The 20636-nt window shown below is 52.9% G+C and overlaps 3 protein-coding genes across 3 annotated transcripts; all 3 read left to right on the top strand.

Annotated features, from left to right (window-relative positions):
• Nucleotides 1-9097: 9097 nt before the first annotated feature.
• Nucleotides 9098-9604, top strand: GCG54_00004041 (uncharacterized protein; the record flags this gene model as incomplete). The annotated part of the gene is made up of 2 exons (XM_045404096.1): nt 9098-9289; nt 9350-9604. 2 exons carry the CDS (start codon nt 9098-9100, stop codon nt 9602-9604), a joined length of 447 nt encoding a protein of 148 aa, XP_045263931.1.
• A 515-nt stretch (nt 9605-10119) lies between these two features.
• GCG54_00004040 (putative transcriptional regulatory protein C15D4.02) lies at nt 10120-13426 on the top strand (the record flags this gene model as incomplete). The annotated part of the gene is made up of 4 exons (XM_045404095.1): nt 10120-10122; nt 10178-10453; nt 11683-11834; nt 11893-13426. 4 exons carry the CDS (start codon nt 10120-10122, stop codon nt 13424-13426), a joined length of 1965 nt encoding a protein of 654 aa, XP_045263930.1.
• Nucleotides 13427-14369: 943 nt separating this feature from the next.
• Nucleotides 14370-15134, top strand: GCG54_00004039 (uncharacterized protein; the record flags this gene model as incomplete). The annotated part of the gene is made up of 1 exon (XM_045404094.1): nt 14370-15134. The coding sequence occupies one exon, from the start codon at nt 14370-14372 to the stop codon at nt 15132-15134; it is 765 nt and encodes a 254-aa protein (XP_045263929.1).
• Between the last annotated feature and the right edge of the window lie 5502 nt (nt 15135-20636).

The raw sequence follows: 20636 nt of genomic DNA, 5'->3' as shown, positions 1-20636 counted from the left end.
GGGATGTGGAAGGGAACTTGGGGCCCCCAAAGAGTGTGAGCGGGATGAGACCCACGGCATTAGTACATAGAGGTTAAAAAAGCTCGAGCAAATGAATCGACGCGGCGGACGCCCATCATGACAACATCTCTGTTTACTTCCCATTGTCATTTGATCTGAGTGTGTCTGGCCGTTGGGCTCGTGGCCAGTGTGTTCTGTCTTCGTACGCCAATGTCTCAGTTCATTCGCTGCGGTTATTGCTTTTTCACATCTCGGCGCTAGGGATGGCAGCTGTAATAGTTTTTGACCGCCATGGAGGCAATTCTCTCTGCTTTGCACAACTGACGTGAGGGTTGCCCGCAGCCGCCCGCCGTCCGATAACCTCCGCGGCCGCAGAATTTTTCGTTGATCCGATCATCCGAGACAAGCAATCCGTCCCCTCCCGTGGGAGGGAGAGGCGTCATGGAGGCGGAGGTGATTACGTGCTTTTTCTGTCCCCGCTTCCCTAGCCCCCGGACCCGTGCGGCTCAAGATGGGAGACGGAGACGGCAGAGATCTGGTTAGTGCGTGTTTTGAGGGCGTAGGTGAGGTTGGCGGGTGGGGAGTGAGGCTGATTATGAGGCTCGATGGGGGGCATCTATCTATCTGACTATCTATCCTTTTTGGAGTATCCCTGCGGTTGATCGCTGGATTGTCGGGCGGTGCCATTGCCACGGTTTTGTTTAATGCTGAGTGTGATCTCTCTGTGTGGATTTGTATTTGGCGAGCTGCTGTTGTGTAGGTTTGCGGTGGTGGTAGGGACGGACCGAGGCTGTGGTGGATGGACGGGTGGATGGTCAGGGACTTTGTGGCTCGTGTCAGGTTGCGTTGAGTGACGGGAACTGAATGCCCTGACGGAAGGGGTCCTTTCTCCTCCGACGATCTATTTTGTTTCTGGTGTTTGGCTTGGGTTGTGGGTTTTTGTGGATGATGGGCGGCGGAGGGCGGCCGGAGCTATGCAGGTCTGATGCTTGTTCTATCCCACGATTTTGTGTTCCTTCACGTTTTCAGGGTCCTCAAGGGTCCTGTTTCTCTCCTGATGGTGGAGAGAGAATGTGGCATTGAAGGTTATCTACGACCTTTGCCGGTCTCTTGAGTCGTCATGCAGGACATCACACACACTATTCACTCGACTACCGCAGTATGGTTATCTCTGTTTCTTTTGGGGGGGTTGCGGCTTTTTGCTTGTTTCGGTAACTTGGATGTGTAACTTTCTCGGGCCTGAGTCGATGCTGTTGAGTAAGGTAAGTGGGATTACGAATTGGGTGTGAGAGTTTTGGTTATTTCAGAGGGAGGATGGGGGCAGACGGCAGACGGCTTGGACAAGGTTGCGGGCTGCGTTTGCCTTTGGACCTTGGTTCTATTTTCCTGCGGGATAACCGGGGCAGTGCGGGAGCCAAGGGAGGGTGAGGAGGGGAGCAGAGCCGGAGGGAGACGTGGAGGTGGGGGAGGGACCACTGGAGAAGGGCGGGGTGAGAGAGAAACCAGAGAGCACGGCGTAAGAGTGTTCGGAGACTTTTGCGGTATCGGGTTTTGATAATGCACGATGAGGGCATGATCCCGAACGCAAATGGGCGTGGAGAACCCACGCCTTTTTTTTCTTCTTGTCCCTTGCCTGTGTTACGTGTACGTACGTTTTGCTTTCCGTCTCAATTCACGCAATTTTCCTGGGCGGTGGCGAAAAGGCAGCAAGAAAAAAGAGGGACTGGCTGCGGTCTGGATTCCTGAGGGGGGGGGTGCGGTGCCAATGGGCCGGAGGCGGAGAAGGGGACCCTGAGAAACTTGAGAGGCGTGGTGTTTTACATGCATGTTGGTGTACTGTTGCATGTATGTAAGCTGCAGGAAGGGTTCTTGTTATCTTGGTTTTATCTTACGGTCTGCGGTCTTGTTTGCCTTGTATTGCGTGCTGGTGCAGCGACGATCTCTTCGTGTATTCCCCTTCGGAGAGAAAGGTCGTTTTCTGGGGAGTAGGGCGGTACGACTGGAGAGGCGCCGGTTTGCCTTGTTTGGTAAAGCGTGGGTCGGGGGGGTGTTGATGTAGTACGCAGTACCTGGGGGTGTTTGTGGCGCGTATGCGAGATACGAGGGGAGGTCGTAGCCATCTCGACGAGAGGTGATGAGCAAAGATACCGGTGATGTGTGCTGACGCACACTCGAGGTGAAGGGGATTGTGGATGATGGAAAGTTGTCTGTGACGGAGAGACATTTGGGCGTGGGGGCCGGCCTAAGGAAGACGATCTGGCTACACGGGAAAACGACCAAGATTGCTAGCTACGCAGCTAGGAGCTTAGAGCCCCTGAGCATCAGATTCTCGAGGATCGGGGAAGGGCTAGGAGAGACATGCTCGTATGTCCGAGGAGACGGGGCCAAGGGAGAGGCTTGGTGCGAGCCGCTGGGCAGCAGAAGGAATTGACATATTTTCAGAGTAAGATACGCAAATGTTTTGCAATGTTTGGGAACCATTCTGGATGGATGGACACAGCTCCCGAGCTGTCAATGTGTCTACGCCCGTAGCTCCCCGTTGTGGGGGAATTGGCCAATCAAGGGCGCCAATTCGGCTGCGTGTCACTGTGCCCCCCCTCCAGCGTGTTTTCTCGATGCGGATGCGGCTGAGGGACGGCGTGAGGGAGCCGCGTTCCTGGGGTTGAAAGGCGTGGCGGTGGTGGTTCTGGATGTGTGTCTTCCCCCCCCTTTTCTTTCTTTTTTGGCGCATCTCTCTCCCCCGGGAAAAGAGTTTGGATTCCTCGGTGTGTTTGGGATATTAGATCCCTTATGTCCCGCGTTTGAAAGGGCACAGGTTCGGCTCTTATCTGTGGAGTCTGTTTCTGGCTGGCGAAGGCCCCCTTATCCTGGTTATGGTGTAAGTTCCTGGGGGTCGTGGGATGTGAGACTTTTTTGACAGTTGAGGCGCATGGTGGCGGGTGTTTTTCGGAGAGCAGCCGGTGGAGGGTGCTTGGAGTGTGTTGTTTTGTGTGATGTGAATGAGACCCCTTGGGGATGGAAACGTCATTGAAGATGTCAAGTCTCTCTGACGTCGAGGCCCATGTTTTCTTGGTGTTGTCACGCTGGACATGACATACTAAGTCACACAGAGCATGGAAATACTGTTCTTCGGCTAGTTTCTGGGTAGTTTCTTCAAAGAGTGGATACGATTTGGATATTACTTTGAGATATGAGTGAAGCATCCACCATCGTACTCAAGTAAGTCAGGACTTCGTCACAAAGAGCCCTGAGCCAGGACTTAAGAGACAGAATATCAGAAAACGCCAGTATTAACGCAAGTGGCTAAGTTTTGTGCTATCAAGACGAATCGCTGTGAGGAATCTGTTCTGCTAGAGTAACTCAGCCTGCTCGTAAACTCAGTCCTCGGCTTCTCTCTGGCGCCAATTCCCCTGTAGGCTTCTTCACCAAACCTCTCTATCCACGGTCGATCGATCGATTGCTTCTCAATTTGTGTGCGAACATAGAGCTCAACTGTTGTGTAAGCGTCCTTCTGCATCCCAGCGTGTGAGATGCTTTCCGTTGCGTCGAAACGCTGATGGCGAGCATGTGCCGCGAGGAGTTTTTCGATATGCTAAAATGTATAACAAACATCAAGCATTTGGGCAGCCGGCTATAGGTCCTCCAAGTCACTCTCGGTGCCCTGGAACCATTCGATGATGCGAAAACCTGCCAGAATCGTGTCCTGAGCATGCATGGGAAAGCCATGTTGGAGATTCTGCAACAGACGCTCGTCGGACAGGAGAGCCATCCGTCTGATGAACTTCATGATCTGGGTGATGTTGTCGGTGCCAGGAGGCGCTTCCACCTTGTCTTCTCTTCTGGTTCTCTTGTTTCCGTTTGGTGACTCCTCCCGGTTGCTATCCAGCTCGTCGGCATCGCCTCTGCGGCGCTTCTTCTCGTCATCAACCTCGCGCTGTTCCGGCCGGTGTTCGTTCTTTGACTCCTCCGTGTTTCGATTGTCCTTTCTATGACTCCAGTGCTTCTTGCTGGTTTGATCCTGCTGTTGGCTTCTCGCCCTCTTCAGGTTCCGAGTCTCAACCTTTGGCGACTTATCACTGACCACGCCCAAGACCTGTCTTTCTTGACATCCATGCATCCTTCGTCGTTCTCAATGTCTATGGGTTTCGTACCGCTCTCATCCGCAGAGCATCCTCCATCATAGTTGCGGCTGCCGGAGTCCGCAGAAGGTGACTCACTGAAGTCACTAACATTGTAGCTGCGAATGTTTGTGTCGCTCTTCTCCGTCTCTCGAAGCTTGTTGATCCTTTGCTCTCTCTTTCCTTTCTGACACTTGTTGTCTCGTTCAGCGTGCTCGTCGGAAGATTCGTCAGTGGAGTTACGTGGGTTCTCCAGGCTCTTCTCCAGGCCCTTCCCCAAACTGATCTCCAGCTCCTCGCACGAACCCATGATCTTGGTATTCAACTGCAGCTCATTGAGAATATCCCTCGTCACCTTAGTGTCTCTGCCCTCCTCGTGTTGCTTTCTGGCTTCCTAGCGGCTATCGTTGCTTGACGAGTACTTCGCTCCGTTCTCAGCAGCCTTTCCAATCCGAATCTGTGTGCAACTCGTGATGCTTTTGAAAGGTGCCACTCCAATAGCCAAGGCGTGGACACTTGGGAGGTATTGTAGTTAAAGAGGAGAGAAAGTTAGTAACAGAGCGATAGATGCGAGGAATATCTATACACTAATGATTCTAGCTAGATACATCGAAGGTCTTTGCTACACAGTAAGAAATGCAGTTGATCACATTAAGCTAGATAGACTTAAATGTTGAAGTTGCAGAGGATGCTACTCAGACATGCATCTTTGACCATGTTAGTACTTGACGCTATCCTTGGTCCCTCTCTTGCTGAAGCAAGCCTCTAACTCGAGCTCCGTTTCTAAGGTGAAGATTCATGATTGTTGTCGTTCTACCATCCTGTTCACTCCCCACTTGACCCTATCATGCTGTACCGGATCCTAGTGAGTCTCAGGACGACAATCGCAATCGTGGTCTTGGCGACGTAGACCCAATAGTCTCGGGTATGATTTTCAAATCGGAAGAAAACTGGATGTCGTAACCTCAGAGAAGACTGGGGTACTGCCAGTTCGGGAGACTGGCGACTGGCGAAGCAAGCGGTTGTGTACGACCTTCTTGTCTGCGATATATGCTTGAGGAATTCCTTTCCCAAAACCTTCCCCGATCTCCAGTGACTCTGATTATATCCTGATACTTGTTCCATTCTTTAGGATTCCATGTAGATAACAGCGGTGATCTGTTACTCTTTGTTCGTCAATAGCTACGATCTAAAACCCTTCTCTTACGCTCTTCTACCTCTTATATCATGGATTTGAAACCGAGCAACGTCGCACCGACAGTGAATGAGATTTCAGATAGGTACGGTAGCAGGTGTTGTGGGTAAGGCACCTAGATTGGGCTATGGCACATTAGTGTTGTTTCCATTGGCCTTCGGCATCTGTGGGTTGCGAGTCTGCCACCCGGGTACGCGTATGAAATGATGGACAAAGAAATTAGGCGAAGCCGAGTCTCGATTCTACCGGCATACTCGTCCATTCATTTAGGTTCTTAAGGATGCCTTGTTGAGCCATCTGGAAACGTCGGAGTGTCAAGGCGAGAGCTTCCTGTAGGCAAATTGGCAACTCACTGATCACATTAGAAGAGTCTTCATCATTGTAAACTGTAGAATTCAGAGATATCTGGCCTAGTGTATGTGGCTAATCTCTGTGATGTCTATCTCTGTGCCATGAAGAATCAATTGCTGTGAAATTATGCTCTGCTGGAATCTCGTCCTCCGGTGGTCATGGGATGTCCCTCCCCTGTGATTACTTTGTGGCCAGTTCATTGGCTCTCCATCTGATGCTGAAAATGCTGCAAAAATGCCGCCCATGAGAAAAATTGCGCAGCTGTTGTGTGTGAGATTCTGATGATCGTAAGAATGCTGAGGATAAGAATAGACCGTCGAAAAGTGCCGACTGGTTGACAGAAATGAGACGATGTAGTAGATGGTTGGCTTATCTCTTCGCCGCTGTGATGGTCATGATCTGGAAGGACTCAACCATATCCATCCATTCCACCATCATCTTCTTCCCAATAGGATGGATCCATTTCAAGCTCTCGATCTGCCGCTCGGTGGACAGCTGAGGCATCCTCCGGATGAACCTGACCAGCTTCAGATCCTTCTCGTCGAAAGCAGAGACGCAGCCGCCAGCATGATGTCTCGACCTCTTTGTCTTGCTGAAGAAGCTCTCCTGATCGCTTTCCAAATCCTCAAACTCGTCTCTGCGTCGCTTTTTCGCACCATCGCTCTTTTGCCTCTGGTCAGCGTTCTGGTGGGCTGGGCTAGCTGTAGCTGTCCTTTGGATTTCAACCTCTGATGAGTTATCGCTCTCCGCCTCGGAAATGGCGTCACTCTTGGACTCGCCCTCTTCTCCGTTCTCCTCAGGCTCGCTCTTCTCCTCAGACTCGCTGTCATCCTCGGGCTCGCTCTTCTCCTCGGAGTCGCTCTTCTCCTCGGGCTCGCTCTTCTCCTCAGAGTCGCTCTTCTCTTCAGGCTCGCTATCATCCTCAGAGTCGCTGTCATCCTCGGGCTCGCTCTTCTCCTCAGAGTCGCTCTTCTCCTCAGGCCCGCTGTCATCCTCAGGCTTGCTGTTATCCTTAGGCTTATCTGAAGATGTATTATCCGAGTTGCGTATTCTCTCCAGTCTCTTCTCCAGCGTTTTGATCAGGCCGTCGTGAAGGACTAAGAGCCTGTAATTGTTTCCAAGCGAGTCGACGTCTAGTTCGATGTCCTCTTTGATGCTCTCGTGAGCATCATAGACCTCTTTGAGACGTGTTTCGACAATTTGACGGCGCTCTTCGATACTGGCCATGTTTGCGTCGGCAGTAGACATCGTTGGGTCTTGTTCTTGGTAGTTCTGAATACCCCGATTCTTGATATTCTCAAGTTCGTTCTTGTTCGTCCGTGTTCTTGCTCAGTTGGCGCGTAAGCTGGTTGTTCTCAACTTTCCCCAACCAGTCTCGTAGACCTTTGATGCTCAAGGGCGTACGCTGTTGAAAGGCGTGATGCCTTCAAAATTTGTACCGATCGTTGACGAACGTTGCGGGATGAATAGAAGAGAAAGTTATTTCACGACGCAGCCGCTGAAACAGCGGATTTTATACCTGTAAAAACGGTAGTTCGGCGTTTAGTTTGTTTTCGTAGAGGGAAAGAGCAAGCAGCAAGGCAAGGAAAGTACGGTTTTCAAGCCAGCTTAGGCATGAGCGAAGGAAATGGCATCGATGGCATCGTGAGAAAGGTGAGGTTGATCCTGCCTTGACACTTGTACCTGATGATGTAGTGTGATATATATCTTTCTTAGACTGACAATTAGCCCTTTAACACAGTTTTCCTATATTTGTTCAACTAGACTAAGCTGATCACGCGCCCTGAATCGACGATCCCGAACGGGATCTCCCCCATCTCATGGGCCGAAAAGACAACCGGTCGTCAATGAGCTTCGCAAGGTAAAGTTAGCAACGAAACGGCCCACTCGACTTGTTAACCGCCAAATAAACGAGGGTCCCAGCTTTCTCGTCTAGTCAGACACGAACTCAGTCTCATAGCGAGATACGAGACGATGTATTGCTGCTGGTGTTCCTGTTGCTCGTTTCCCTCAGCGCATGTCCTCGCAATTGGTCTCCGGGTACTAGCCAAAGGGAGTTCAGGCCTCACGCAGCCGTTCCAAATGTCCGAGACGGACCAAGTGACGGCCCGAGGCCCCGTTGTTCCGGGTTTTGAGGGTGTCGGTGACGGCGTGGTGCTGTGGGGCGGCAGCACCGAGATAGGGGCCCGCCGGCCCAGGCACCGGTGGCGGTGGTTGTCGGGAAGGAGAGGAAGAAGTAGTCGCTTATGTAGTTCTGTACTGTTGAGTACGGGGGTGACGGTCTCATCGATCTCATGTTTTTGTGGCGCTTGCTTAGGCATGGGATTGAAGGCTGTGACTGGCGATCACGGCTCACTCCTGGGAGAATGTGTCATCATCATCGAAATTTTATGCGCGGGTTATCCGAACTTATTGCATAGTCTCTATTAGCTCGTCCTTGGTGTTCTGGAACAACATGTTGCTTGGAATTGCCTTGTGTAAACGAGGACACCGTCAAGTGGAGGGGCGGCGGTGCACGACGGACGGCGATGACGACGACGACGACGACGACGACGACAACAACGACAACAACAATAGCGAAAGCGATAGACCAACGGGCAATAAAGACAGCAACAACAAGAGACATTCAAGACAACAGCGACGACGACGGCAGGAACGGCGGCAGAGAAAGGACGAGAATGAAGAAACAAACAAGAACGTCAAATATCGGGAATGATCCTCAAAACATCGCCGCCAACCTCAATCTCGATCTCAGACGATCTCAAACAGTGAGCATGCCAGTTCCTTCCGGCGATGTATATCTAGATGTTCTCGCGCAATCAATCCTTGACCCATAAACACACTTGCTGTCTGTTCTAGAGACATCACGAGCACCATCAAGCACCGTGAATCTCAATGATGATCATCGGTCGCTTGTCGGGCCAAACCTTGATGATCACATCAACAAGGTAGCCAATTCGATTCGCTGTCTCTCCTGAAATCCACTGAGTTCGAAGCGTATAGAATTGTGTCGCGTCGGCGCCTGGCCAAAGAGGTTTTGTGTGCGGTCAATCTCTGACTTCGGTCAAGCCACGATCTGTTCAGCCACGCCACCTCTTCTTCCCTTGGCCAAGCGCCATCACGGTGAGCTCGGTGAAGAAGGCGGCTGTCAAATATCGAATCTTCCTCTCAAGGTATGCCTAATTGCAATAACCATTCGTGCCCGTCACCTGGCTCATCCAATATTCTTCTTAAGCCATTTCTCCATAGACCTCAATGGAACAGCCTGTTTGCAAGGTGCCAGAGACAATCAGTGGACGTAAAAACATGCTCGAGCCAATGGTGTGACCGCTCTTGAGCCATACCCTGTCAGGAATGTGGAAAGTTTAGGTAACACGACCGGAACATGGCCGAGCCCCAAGACAGCCGCATGAGCATAAACCACTTTGATTGGATGTTTCCAGGACTCATTTCCTTTTGTTCCCACTCGGTGGAAAGACCCTCCGGGTCTTGGCTGAGTCAGTTCGTCCCAAATTCTGCCACACGAGTGATCTGTCCCCCGCGACACCGCCCACCACAACTCTATATAACCCGCGTCTGTCTCTTCGTCTTCCTCTTCTTTTTCTTTTCTTCTCTAGCTCTCTTTGTAAGTCTTTGAAGCCAATGCCTCCTCGAATAACACGATTTGCTAACAACTTCTTCACAGGCCTTTTGGCTTAGATCAAGTGTAGTATCTGTTCTTTTCAGTTTAATCTCTGAAAGGTCTCTAAGGAGACCAATCGTGATTATTCTTATTTTTGGCTTTAGGGAAGAGTCCTCTGTGCTTGCACACGACTCATCCCACAGTGTCCCTGGTATTACACTGCCTCCAGGCGACGCGAACCTCTTTTTTCATTGTATGCCCTGGCTTGTTCAGGGGTATGAAGAAGAAACTGCTTTCCCAGATGTACTCAGCTGTTAGCAGCTGTGGCGCACAGGCCATGCTCGAATTCACTAGACATCAGTGCGACCAAACATCGAGAGCCCAGCGGGGACCTTTCCCCATGTACATACTACAACACGCCTGTCAGCTTGGTAAATAGAACGTTTTGTTTATGTTCAACCTATGATCGTAATGAGAAAGATAGATGGATAACTAAGTGACCCTTGTTTCGCTCCCAGTCTGCACCGAGATGTAAGATGATGAAAGCTGGCCATGCGATGCCGGCCGGCGCTTTAGGATACCTTGCCAAATTCGGTAACCTTGCTGGAGAAGGCATCTTCTCTTCTCACCTGGTGAGATGACATGTGCGGTGCTAGCTAGGCACTGATATGGAAATGGGGACTTGGCTAGATAAGTCCGGCCATGATGGAACTTGAATCTGAGAAAGCTGGACGTTCATCATTCAACTTGCGGGCAACTTGCGACTGATAATCTTCGAGTCGACGACTAGCCTTGAACAATTAAAAAGCCAGAGAAACGCCTGCCAAATTGCCATGGTTAGTGTCTCTGTCCCCGTGCATATTTTCGAGTGCCACCACTCAACTTGCGCAGGGTCCCCACGGCATCTACAGAAGCCTCTTTCGCCAGGCGGAAGACCTTTCGGTCTATCTTGACACTGCTTGGGAGGTGGTCCCCGGCGTGGTGTTCCTGCCATTGCTCCTTCTCGGCGAGATCATGATCATCATTGGCGTCTTGATCATTTTGCCGACGAATCAAGTCACGAAGAGCATCTACTCAGCATCCTTCTTTGTCCTTTGCATATTGTCAAAAGCCGTCAGCATTTTTACTCGATTCCTTCTGCTACTGGGACACGAGTTGACACAAATGGTGCATTCCATGGGGTCGACACCCATGGTGGCATCTCGACCAAGGTTCCGATACGCCCTGCCGCCGCCGTTTGTCCCATTCCGGCTGTCCGTCCGGCGAATGCCGTTACGAGGCTCAGGGCGTGAGATGGACGTGGAGTCAGTGCGCGGGCATCAGACCGGCCGCATGCAGAAGAAAGAAGTCGTACTGCATCGAGGCGGGAAAGAGCAGAGAATCTGAGCATCGATTTACTATCGCAAGAGATGCGCAGAAGACTTTGTTTGCTGAAAACTCCCGACAACTGCAAGTAGGGCCAGACCCGCAACGCCGAAGGGTGCCGATCGTGGTTCGGTCGAAATGGGGTCGGCCCGGACCGGACGCCGTTCTTACGCCGACAATCTCCGGGGAATGCTCCTCGTTCTCGCTTAGGAGCTCAATCCAACCATCTCATTCCCACAGGACAGCGATCCATCCTGACCGTTCCAACGCATCACCGTTGCATCTTTAGCGTCCCAAATCCCACGCTCGCTTACACCCACGCAGCCCCCAATATCGTCGTCAAATTCGAAAATTATGCCCAATTCTCCAGTGATCGTGCCTTAGGTGATGATTACCATCTCATGGAGTCGTCATAGACTTTGCTGCTGCCTGGCTTGGCCGGTTCTGGGTGCGCTCTTTGCCATGTTGCATTAGACTTTCGCACCAGTCAGAGATCGAGTTCCCCGCGTACCCATGTCCGGTCTCCCTTCACTTGGCATAGCTGCTAAGAGGGGCAGTGCCCGTCTTCCCGTCAGACACTCTAATTGCACTGCGAATCCTACGAATAGCCTTTCCCCAGCTGCCCTTTCCCAACGGCCTTCTTCTTTTCCTTATCGTAGACAAAGTTTATATCTGGAACATGGGGTTTAATTCTGCCCAGATGACGCTTTCTCTGCCCGTTTGATGTTACGCGGAAACGTTGATGTGAGGGGGGAAGTTTAGGCAACAGCAAATTGACGGAGAAATTCATCACAACAGCCGCTGCGAGTTCATCTCATTCTCATTGCCAGATTATTTGATCTGTCAGTTTTTCCTCTGGTTGCATGTGGGTTAGATAAGGGACCGTTGTCTCCCGCACTTCCTCTTCAGGAAACATACGAGAGATCCATCGATGAACTCTGGTTTGCCCACCCCCGTCTCACAACCAACGAGACGAAACCGCAACCGGGTCACTGGGACACCGCCGGCTTGCAAGCCTATTCTCACACCAGATTCTCAGCCCTACGATCAGACCAATCAGCCCTATGACGATCCGTCCGGGCCCGGAAGTGCTCACCTTCGCGCTCGAGGACTGGCCGCGCAAGGACGGGCCCAGCACCCGGGCGAGCAAGCCCAAGGTGCGGACTGGGTGTGTTACTTGCAAGTATGTAGTCATGCTTCACACTGAGACATGTTCTTGTCAATGTTGACGTTTTTGGCAGACGCCGCAGGGTAAAATGTGACGAAGCGAAGCCGACATGCCACAACTGCATCAAGCGCAAGGTCCCATGTGAGGGCTATATCACGGAGCCGCGGGCACCGAAGACACCCCCGAAGCAGGCGGCGCGGTCTCCGAGAGGCAGCGTGGTGGCCATCTCGCCGCGGGTGGTCGAGCCGAGCTACGAGGGCCTCGTGTTCACCAGCCAGCTGCAGAGGGACCACTTTGACCACTGGCTGTGGTTCGCGGGCGACACGCTGGTGTTCCCGTCGGAGCTGATCACCGAGACGATACCGCAGCTTGCGCGGTCCGACGCCGGCGTAAGGAACGCGGCGTTTGCGATTGGCGCTGCGTCGTTGGGGAGTTTCACGAGAGAGCAGCGGCTTAAGGGCAAGGGGCCGTATTATCCTGATGCGCTGAGGTACTATAACCGCGCGTTGCAGCACACCGCGGCGTCGACGACGACGGAAGAGTCGTTCCCGAAGGTGCTCATGACGTGTCTTCTGTTCTTCATGTTTGAGGCGTTGCAAGGGGACAGGAAGGCGGCGCTGATTCACTTAAATCACGGATGTCACATTCTTGATCAGTATGAGAGGCGGGTCGGGCGGAAGAGGACGCCGCTGCTTGAGGCGATAGTTGCGAACTTTCAGCGCCTTACGATGCAGTCGTGGAGTCATGGCGGAGACCATCCCGAGGAGACTGAAGCACATGTGCCATGGTGTTGTCGAGGGAGGATGAAGCGGTATGCTGTGGACGAGATGCCGGAGGTGTTTGATACCCTCGACGAGGCACATCGCTGGTGGGAGATTACGCAGCACCATGTCGTACACCACGCACCACTATTGATTGGATTTAGGGTCGAAGGGACGGGGAACAAGTCGCCGGCAGCGTATCCCTCGACACAGAGCTTGCCGATATCTGCTGAGAAGGTCAAGGAGCACATGAAGTTCATTGAGCGTTGGCGAGCGAGGTTCTTGCCCCTGGTGGAGGCGACGGGAAAGCATGCCAAAGACGAAGAAGATCGGGAGCGGCTGAAGGCCCTCGGTCTGAGGATACATTCTACGTATCTGTCCGTACCAACAAAAACAGCAAATTACACGGACTGGGAAGCACTCGTATCGTTGACGCCCGCATTCAGGGAGGTCGTCATGCTCAGCGAGAAGTTTCTCACAATTCAACAGCGGCACGCGAAGATGGGCGAGGTATTCACGATGAACAGCATCAGTCCCACGTGGCCCCTCGGCGCGGCTGCCATCCTTTGCGCCGACGACAACGTGAAGGCAGACGCGATGAGGCTGCTGCGCAGGTTCCCTCGCCGGGACGGGCTTTGGGATACGTGCACGTATGTCACGATGCTGGAGGGCGTCCAGCGGGCGAAGGAGACTCTTCGGAACCGTGTTGGGGAGAAGAGCGAGGGGGATCACGTGTTCAGCTACGAGGTTGTGTACGATGAGAAGTCCATCTCGTGGGTCAAGGCCGTGGAGGATCCGGCGGTCGTCGGACGGGATGCGTTGGAGTACAAGATCGAGATGCCGTGATGTTGGTTTTGCTAGTCGGGCAGTGTCCACCGTACGCGTGTAATCTGTATATCGCCTCTAATCGCCTGTACTATTATAGTCTACTATCGTCGTCGCTGTTATTGCTGTCGTTGCTATCGTCGTCGTCTACTTTCAACGTCTATCGTCGTCGTTATTACTATCGCTATGTCATTTTCTCTTCTACTATCATTCTTTTAGAAGCGTCAAATACGCTACTAGAGGTACAGGGGACACTGTCCGGATAGCTGAATCACACTGCCTGGCGAGCAAAGCGCTTTTGGAAAGACCGAGGCATCGAGTGGATGATTGTCGAGACCTTGGAGTCTGCTGGCTCGGGTAAGAGGATGGCATTGTATGGTTAGGCGCATGGGAGGAAGGCCTGGCAGATGATAGTTTCCGCACTTAACATTGTCTCCATGTCATGCAAGTCACAGTTTCCGCCAGAACTACAAGGTACGAGCTAAGTAGGAAGAGCGATGGCAGACAGGCAGGAATTACGAGAAGGCAATGTCGAGGAAGCAGGGCAACAAGTACAGAAACAGCGGAGGCCTCAAAACTTTGTCATGGAAGGAGTGAGGCTCAAGACAACCGAGAGCGACGGCGGATGGAAGCAGTCAAAAGAGTAGCGGGAAGGAGTGAGCATGGATAAACCAGACGCCAAGCGCAACAACACGAAGTGCCTGCTGATACGGGAAGGCGGGAAGAACATCAACAGGAAGCAACAACGAGGGATGACAGAAGGCACGACACCAGGAAATAGCAGTGAGGGAACGACCATAAATAACGCGGACCTGACGACGTCCGTCTCCTGGAACCTCGTCCCAACATCATCACCATTCTCAGCACCGCCAGCTTCTATCAGCATTCAACCAGACACAACCACACCACATCATCAACTCTTCTCTTCTGGATTACTACATTTACCACCCATCCCACATCAGTCATGGCAGACAATCAAGACACGGTTGCGGCAAGCAAGCAAGACGCAGCTGCGGCAAGCAAGCAAGATGCGGCTACGACAAGCAATCAAGACGTGGCTGCGACAAGCAATCAAGACCACAATCAACCTACTACTGCAACGACTGCAACATCTACAACGGCTGGAACATCTACAACGGCTGCAACACCAGTTACGCCTGTCACGCCTGTTGAGCCTGCCAGGCCTGTTGAGCCTGTCAAGCCTATTGAGCCTGTCGAGCCTGATAGGCCTCCATCGCCTGCGACATCTGCAACGGCTGTATCAAGAGCCCCGAATTCCAAGTGGTACAACATAGATATCCCATGGAACATCAAGTTTTGGCTTGATTGTCACTGTTGGAGCGTCCGGGCGAGAATAACGTCGCCGGCGAACTTCCTACAGAAGTTCGAAGACGGCGGTGTGAGGTTTCGAATGAATTGCATCGAGGCAAACGATAATCTGCGTCGCATAGTCGTCAGAAAATACTACCCACAGTGTGACGACCCGAAACATCCGACGATCGAAGACCTGAAGATTGCTTTGGTACGGGTGTGCCAGAAGAAGAGCGAGAACATCGAAGATTTGTACAATAAGTTCGACGGTCACTGGTATTGGTCCACGGAAGGCAACCCAGACATGGATGACGAAAGGATTACAGGCGTATGGCTGCATGGCTCATACGTCTTGAACCCCAATCCTCCATCAATCCTGAAAGTGACGGCGCCTCCTGTCAATGAGTCCGAGGTCTAGCGATACGACCGCAACGGCAACCTCTACCACCAGCGAAGATGTCTGCGGTCACAACAAAGTTGTTAGCCTATCGTCGAATGTCGAGAGCACGCGGAGTGCTTTCGGATGCGTTGTTGGGAACACACGCAGAAACGGATGGTTGCTCTTAATGCTCCCAGCCTCTGATATGGGCTGCCCCATCAGCGAGGATGCGACATGAAACCAATTTCCTGGTGAGTACAATACGGGAACCTTGACATCAACACTCTGAGCTAACCCTTTGGCGCAGAGCAAGTGGTCTCCCAGGCATGGCCAAGGGGCCATTGCGAAGGTTGGTCGTCGTGGTGTAACATGGAAGTACGGATTATCTCTAGATCAGGACTTGTCAGACAGTGAATACAACAGCGTGTCATGCAAGCTTGCCCTGGTGATTCAAAGTTTGTGATGTCAACTGCCACCGACGATCGGAAATCTTAGCCAGGGGACGCCCATCATTTCCCCCGCTGTCCTGGTCCCCGAATCACGTCTGGGTCATATCTCGCTTTGTGGCAGTCGACGGTCTCGTCAGGCAACGGGGAGTCTCCCGGCAGTAAGCATACGCGCCCTCGACAGGGCTTCACCTAAGCTTCCACGCAATCCATGCTATCCGAACCCCGTACCATCGCGACATGCTTAAAAGAAAACAACACCCAAGGTCGACTTAGACGAATGGGCCCTCGACCGCGCCAAGCCACGGGGCAGAAACATCAGCAGAGGACCCGATGAGGTCCACATCGACGGTAACGGTAGCGACAGCCGGCCCCAGCCATGCGGGCTGAGCTTGATCTTACGCGGCTCTCCGGAGGTGGTCCCGTCGGAGAAGGCTCCCCCTCAAGCCCGAGAAGAGGGACGCCCAATCTTCCTGTGTCTAGGTAACTATGTTTATTGTGTATTTGGTGACTTCGATGAGGATGATGATGGACGACGATGGACTACGGGAACAGTAACGACAGCAATAACGATAACAGCAACGATAGCAGCGACGACGGTAAGGCAGAGCATAGCAACAGGTAAAGCAGTTGTTCTAGCGCAGGGAAAACAGGCGGTGTCCGAGAAGAGGAAGCTCGGCCCCGAGGGGTGTTGGACTAGCGGCGTTTACTCATGGGTCGTCTGGATCTATACCACGCCGTCACTTTTGCTCAGGAATATGCCAGAATCGCGCGATACAGGAACAACACGAACTCTCTCACCAGCCAGTCTACGAAGCATCGTGGGATAGAGATGCGATGGTGGGAGGAAACCCCGTTGATCGGCTCAGCCCTGCGGACGACGACGCAAGCAAACGTCGTCAGCCAGGGTGACATTTTGTTGTTGTGAGTGTCCCGTTTTGGAGGTGGTCCGTACCGAGCTCCGGGCGGGGGCCGTTTTGGGCTCCGGGTGGAGTGAGATTCTTGTTTTTGGTGGGGGACACTGTACGGGGGTTCTAGGCTGATCTAAGATTGGACTTTTTCATTGTTGTTTGATGCTGCGCGTGCGGAATGCGAATGTCAGGTCTTCGGGATGTTGTGCACTGCAAAGGGGGGCTCCACGCGCAGCGCGACGGTCCCCTACGGAACCCTGTCTTGACTCTTCTTTTTGCCTTTTGAGCAAGAAAATCTCAGAAAGGGGTGGTGGCCGGCCCACGCACCCTGGCCGATGGATGGAAAAGGGTCGTGTTTTCTGGGGAGGGAAGGGTGGGCTGTGGGTATCAATTCCAGAATTAAATGCGGCGCTGGGCGACGAAGGGGGGCGGGCAGGCACAAGATGCGGGAGGGCTCCGAGAGCCTCATTTTACGATTGATGAGGGATATACTCGTTCGTGTATTTCTGATTCTACGACGATGCAGTCGGGGTTGGTCAGGTTGTGGTAGTTGGACTTGGACGGATGAGCGGCGTGAGACGGCATCTTTGGGGCCGGGTTTTTGATGAGGTCAGCGCGGAAGGACGGGAGAGGGGGCGGAGGCGAGAGAGAGGGACAGCCAAGGCCGTTGGCATCGACGCTAGAAGGACCCGACGACGGGCGAGGAAGGACGGTGTTGGAGGCTAAGCGTGCTGCGTAGTCAGCGGCGGCATCCAGTGAACCGGTTCGAACGCGCACGTTGGTGAATGGCGACATCTGAACGGGCTGCGTGCTGCCGGAAGGCGATTTTGTCCTGCTGGAGGGGTGGTGGTGGGTGGCTGTGCACCTTGATGTGGTTTTTAGTGGTGTCCTTCTGCGTTGTCAAGATATTGCCTGCCCGTTGGTGGTAATAAACGGCGGACGACGGGCAAGTGGGAGGAGGATGGGAACCGAAAGCGGGTTTGTGTGACATGGGATGTGTGGGACGGGGCGCGCGACTGGGGAAAGGGAGGCGCCGCGAGGTGGGTGGCTATTTTTATACACATCTTTTTGTTTGGTCCTCTAGGTAGGTATTCTTTTCGGAACGATGCGATGAGTCGTTTTTGGGGCGTTGGACAAAAGAAGAGAAGCAGAGAATTAAACGCAGAAACCTTGTGTCCGGTTGTGGTAAGTGGTGCAAGTTTGGTTGACTGGGGGGCGTTGCGTATACGGTTTTTTTCCTTTGTTGCACCAAATCGCCGTCGTCTTGCAGGCCGTAAAAAAGATAATCAACAATTCGCCCCTGCAAGAGCTGCATACACACACACGTATTCGGGGGCCCGGGAGTTTGGGATGGCGCTTGGTGGAAATGGGAAATGGAAGGCCGAGACCGGCTTGCACATTGTCAAACCTCGGATTCGGCGCGGGTGGTTGAGGGACGCCGTCTATGTTTTTGGAAGGCCGAGCAGGTAGGTAACAGCGTCGGGGAGACTAAAGCAGAGCAGGCGGTTCGTTGTTTGGAGGCCGAGGAAAAACCAAGGAAGAGGATTTCTTTTGGCGAAAAGTAAGGCCGAGATCGATGGACGATGGCCGGGAAACCGTCCGGGAGACGGGGAAACAGGGAAACGGGGGGATCTCGGCCGCGCTGGTGAAGTTGTTGCTGGTGATCAGACTTTTGTCGCCAATGATGTGTGCTGGGATCACGTAAAAAGTGCTCTGAATGTTGTGTCGATGTGCGGGAAGAAGAAAGCAGTGATGGGTTGGTTTGGTTTGGTTGCTGGGGGATGATCACGTCACTGCGTCCGATTCTGCCGACATGCTCACCCCCTCCTTCCTCGCTTTCTTTTTCTGGGATCTACGCAAGATGACTTTGAACGGGTGTTTGAACGGATGGGATGTGCGGAAGCCGTGGATTGCATGTGCGCATATTGGACGAAGCGGGAAGGAAGTTTCGGGCTCTTTTTTTCTGGGCGCGAACAGGTTCCTGGGTCTGGTTTCCCGTCGTCGGATGTTTCTTGTTATGCGGTCTTTTTTTGGCTGAACTGGGAAGGATGCTGGCTGCATGAGCGGGAGGCAGGCAGAGGAAACATTGGACTGAAAGTCAATTGGAAGCCAAACGACAGCCGGTTAGCAAAGGTCAGGCTGGACGCTCTTTGCGTATGCGATAAATGTGAAATGCATGTCAGAGTTGAAAGAGAAAGTCAGAGAGTGAGTCTCAGTCAGATTGAAGCCACGATCAGCTGAGCTAGGTTGTTGTTCTGTTCAGCTGCTGGGGCCTGTTCGCCTTGCCCTTTGCCTCGGCTGAATTGATACCTACTTCCATGATTGAAATGAAGCCTGCCTGGGGTATAGCAGAGAGGGCTTAGGTAAGGCTGCCGTGATTCAGAGGGAGAAGGAACGACCTCAGCCGCCCCGGATGGGGTAATTTGGGTGCAACAAGGCATGTCTTTCCTTGAGTGAAGTCGTTGCGATGGTCTGACGGCCAATCAAGTGTTGCACGGGGTTTCTGCGCTCGTTGGGCTGAGTCTTGTTTCTCTGCCCCATGCAACTTGTTTTATTATATTTCTTTCCCTCATTTGATGGGAGTGATTCAGGCAGGCGCCAACGGCTTGGGTCGGATGAGCTAACGGTAGACAAGGCAGGGGACATTTAGAGGTACCTGAGCATAACGCTGCATTTAGGTGATGCAAGGTTTCACCTACAATGTCCCATTGCCAATGGCAACTGAGCCGATTAAAAAAAGAAAAAGCAAAGCTATACTGGGTGACAGCAGAGGAGTTTGGGATTCATTGGTTGCTAAGAAGTTGCCGGGCAATAGCAATCAATGTTGAGTTTGTTGAAGGACGAGAAAATAGACTCTGCTGCTGCCGCCGCCACGGCCGTGACGCAAAGCACGAGGGGGGTCTAGCCTGCGGACTGCCGGCATAGCACGACGACGATACGACCCAAGGTCTTCGTACCGCGTGGACAGCGGCAGGACCCCGTGGACCCGGTTTCTCGGGGTCGGGACTTGTGCTGCTGCTGCTGCTGTAACCCAGCGTTGCACTCGCTGAATTCTGAAAAAAAGTCTGGAAGCTCGCACGAGTCCGCGAGAAGAAGCCTAGTGTTCTGGACCAAACCCCGGTCGCGCGCGAGTTTCGTTCCCGCTTCATGATGCACACGAATAACACCCTGCCCTTTTGTCCTCTTTCTCTCTCTCGCGCAGACAACAGCAGCGGGCACATGACTTGAACACCCTGGTGGTGGTACACAGTGAAGCATCCACATGCCTCACCTGAAGACTTTTTGGGAGGGAGAGTGAGAGGGTGACCATTTTTTGCCATTGAGGGGTTGGCGTCTTTTTCTTTCGCGTACCTACCGCCGTACACGAGGGAGATCCAATGATTAGCGGAGTTGCTCACTTCGCGACCCGTGATGAAAGGGCTCGTAATGGATCTGAGGGAGGTTACTGATCTTGGCCGATCGCCGGTGCACCCAGGCTCCTTGGATGCTAAAGCTAAGGCTAACGCCCTCCTCTAACGGCTTGTCGGCTGCCCCCATGCAGGATGGATTATTCCCAGTGCCCCTAGAGCAGCATCTTTCGAGTGTCTCTCTCTGCTCTCGTAAGTCGCACCGCAAAGTAAGATTTGACGCTGGTCAAGCCTCAAACGTCCACGTCCTCCGACTGCCGATCCAAATCGGCCATGTCCTCCAGCAAAAACGTCCTGTGTCGGTTCACCCCCATCGACCGTTCCTGCGCCACTCTGTACGCCTCACAGTCTGAGGTGTTGTTGCCTGCGGAATAGCATCCGTAAAAAAGTCCTGGGGACTGCAGAGAGTCCTGGGCGCGGCACTGAAGAGAAGGGACGCCGTCGTGTGGGGTCCCTCTCAAGCTGCAGCAGCAAGTGCACGCAAAACGTCATCCCTCCAGCGAATCTTTTTTCCCCCCTAAAAATGCCACGCTAAGGCTGGACCGTCCGAGGAGAGGGGGGTACGTACCGCAAACGGACAGACGAAGTGGGGCGCGTACAGTATCCGGAGGGACGCAGAACTGCAAGAGCTGCGCCGATTCACCGTGTGAACCCGCTTTTACATTGCGGAGTGCATCCATCCATTGGAGAAAACGGCAGGAAGGAGGAAAAAAAAAAAAAAAAAAGGATGAATGCAGAGAGGGAAGCATCGACATTGCTCCAAGGGCTGTCCCTGCT

The sequence above is a fragment of the Colletotrichum gloeosporioides genome (genome assembly GCF_011800055.1).
Source record: "Colletotrichum gloeosporioides strain Lc1 chromosome Unknown consensus_48, whole genome shotgun sequence".
In the NCBI taxonomy this organism is placed as follows: Eukaryota; Fungi; Ascomycota; class Sordariomycetes; order Glomerellales; family Glomerellaceae; genus Colletotrichum; species Colletotrichum gloeosporioides.
This window is presented reverse-complemented; position numbering and strand designations above follow the sequence as displayed.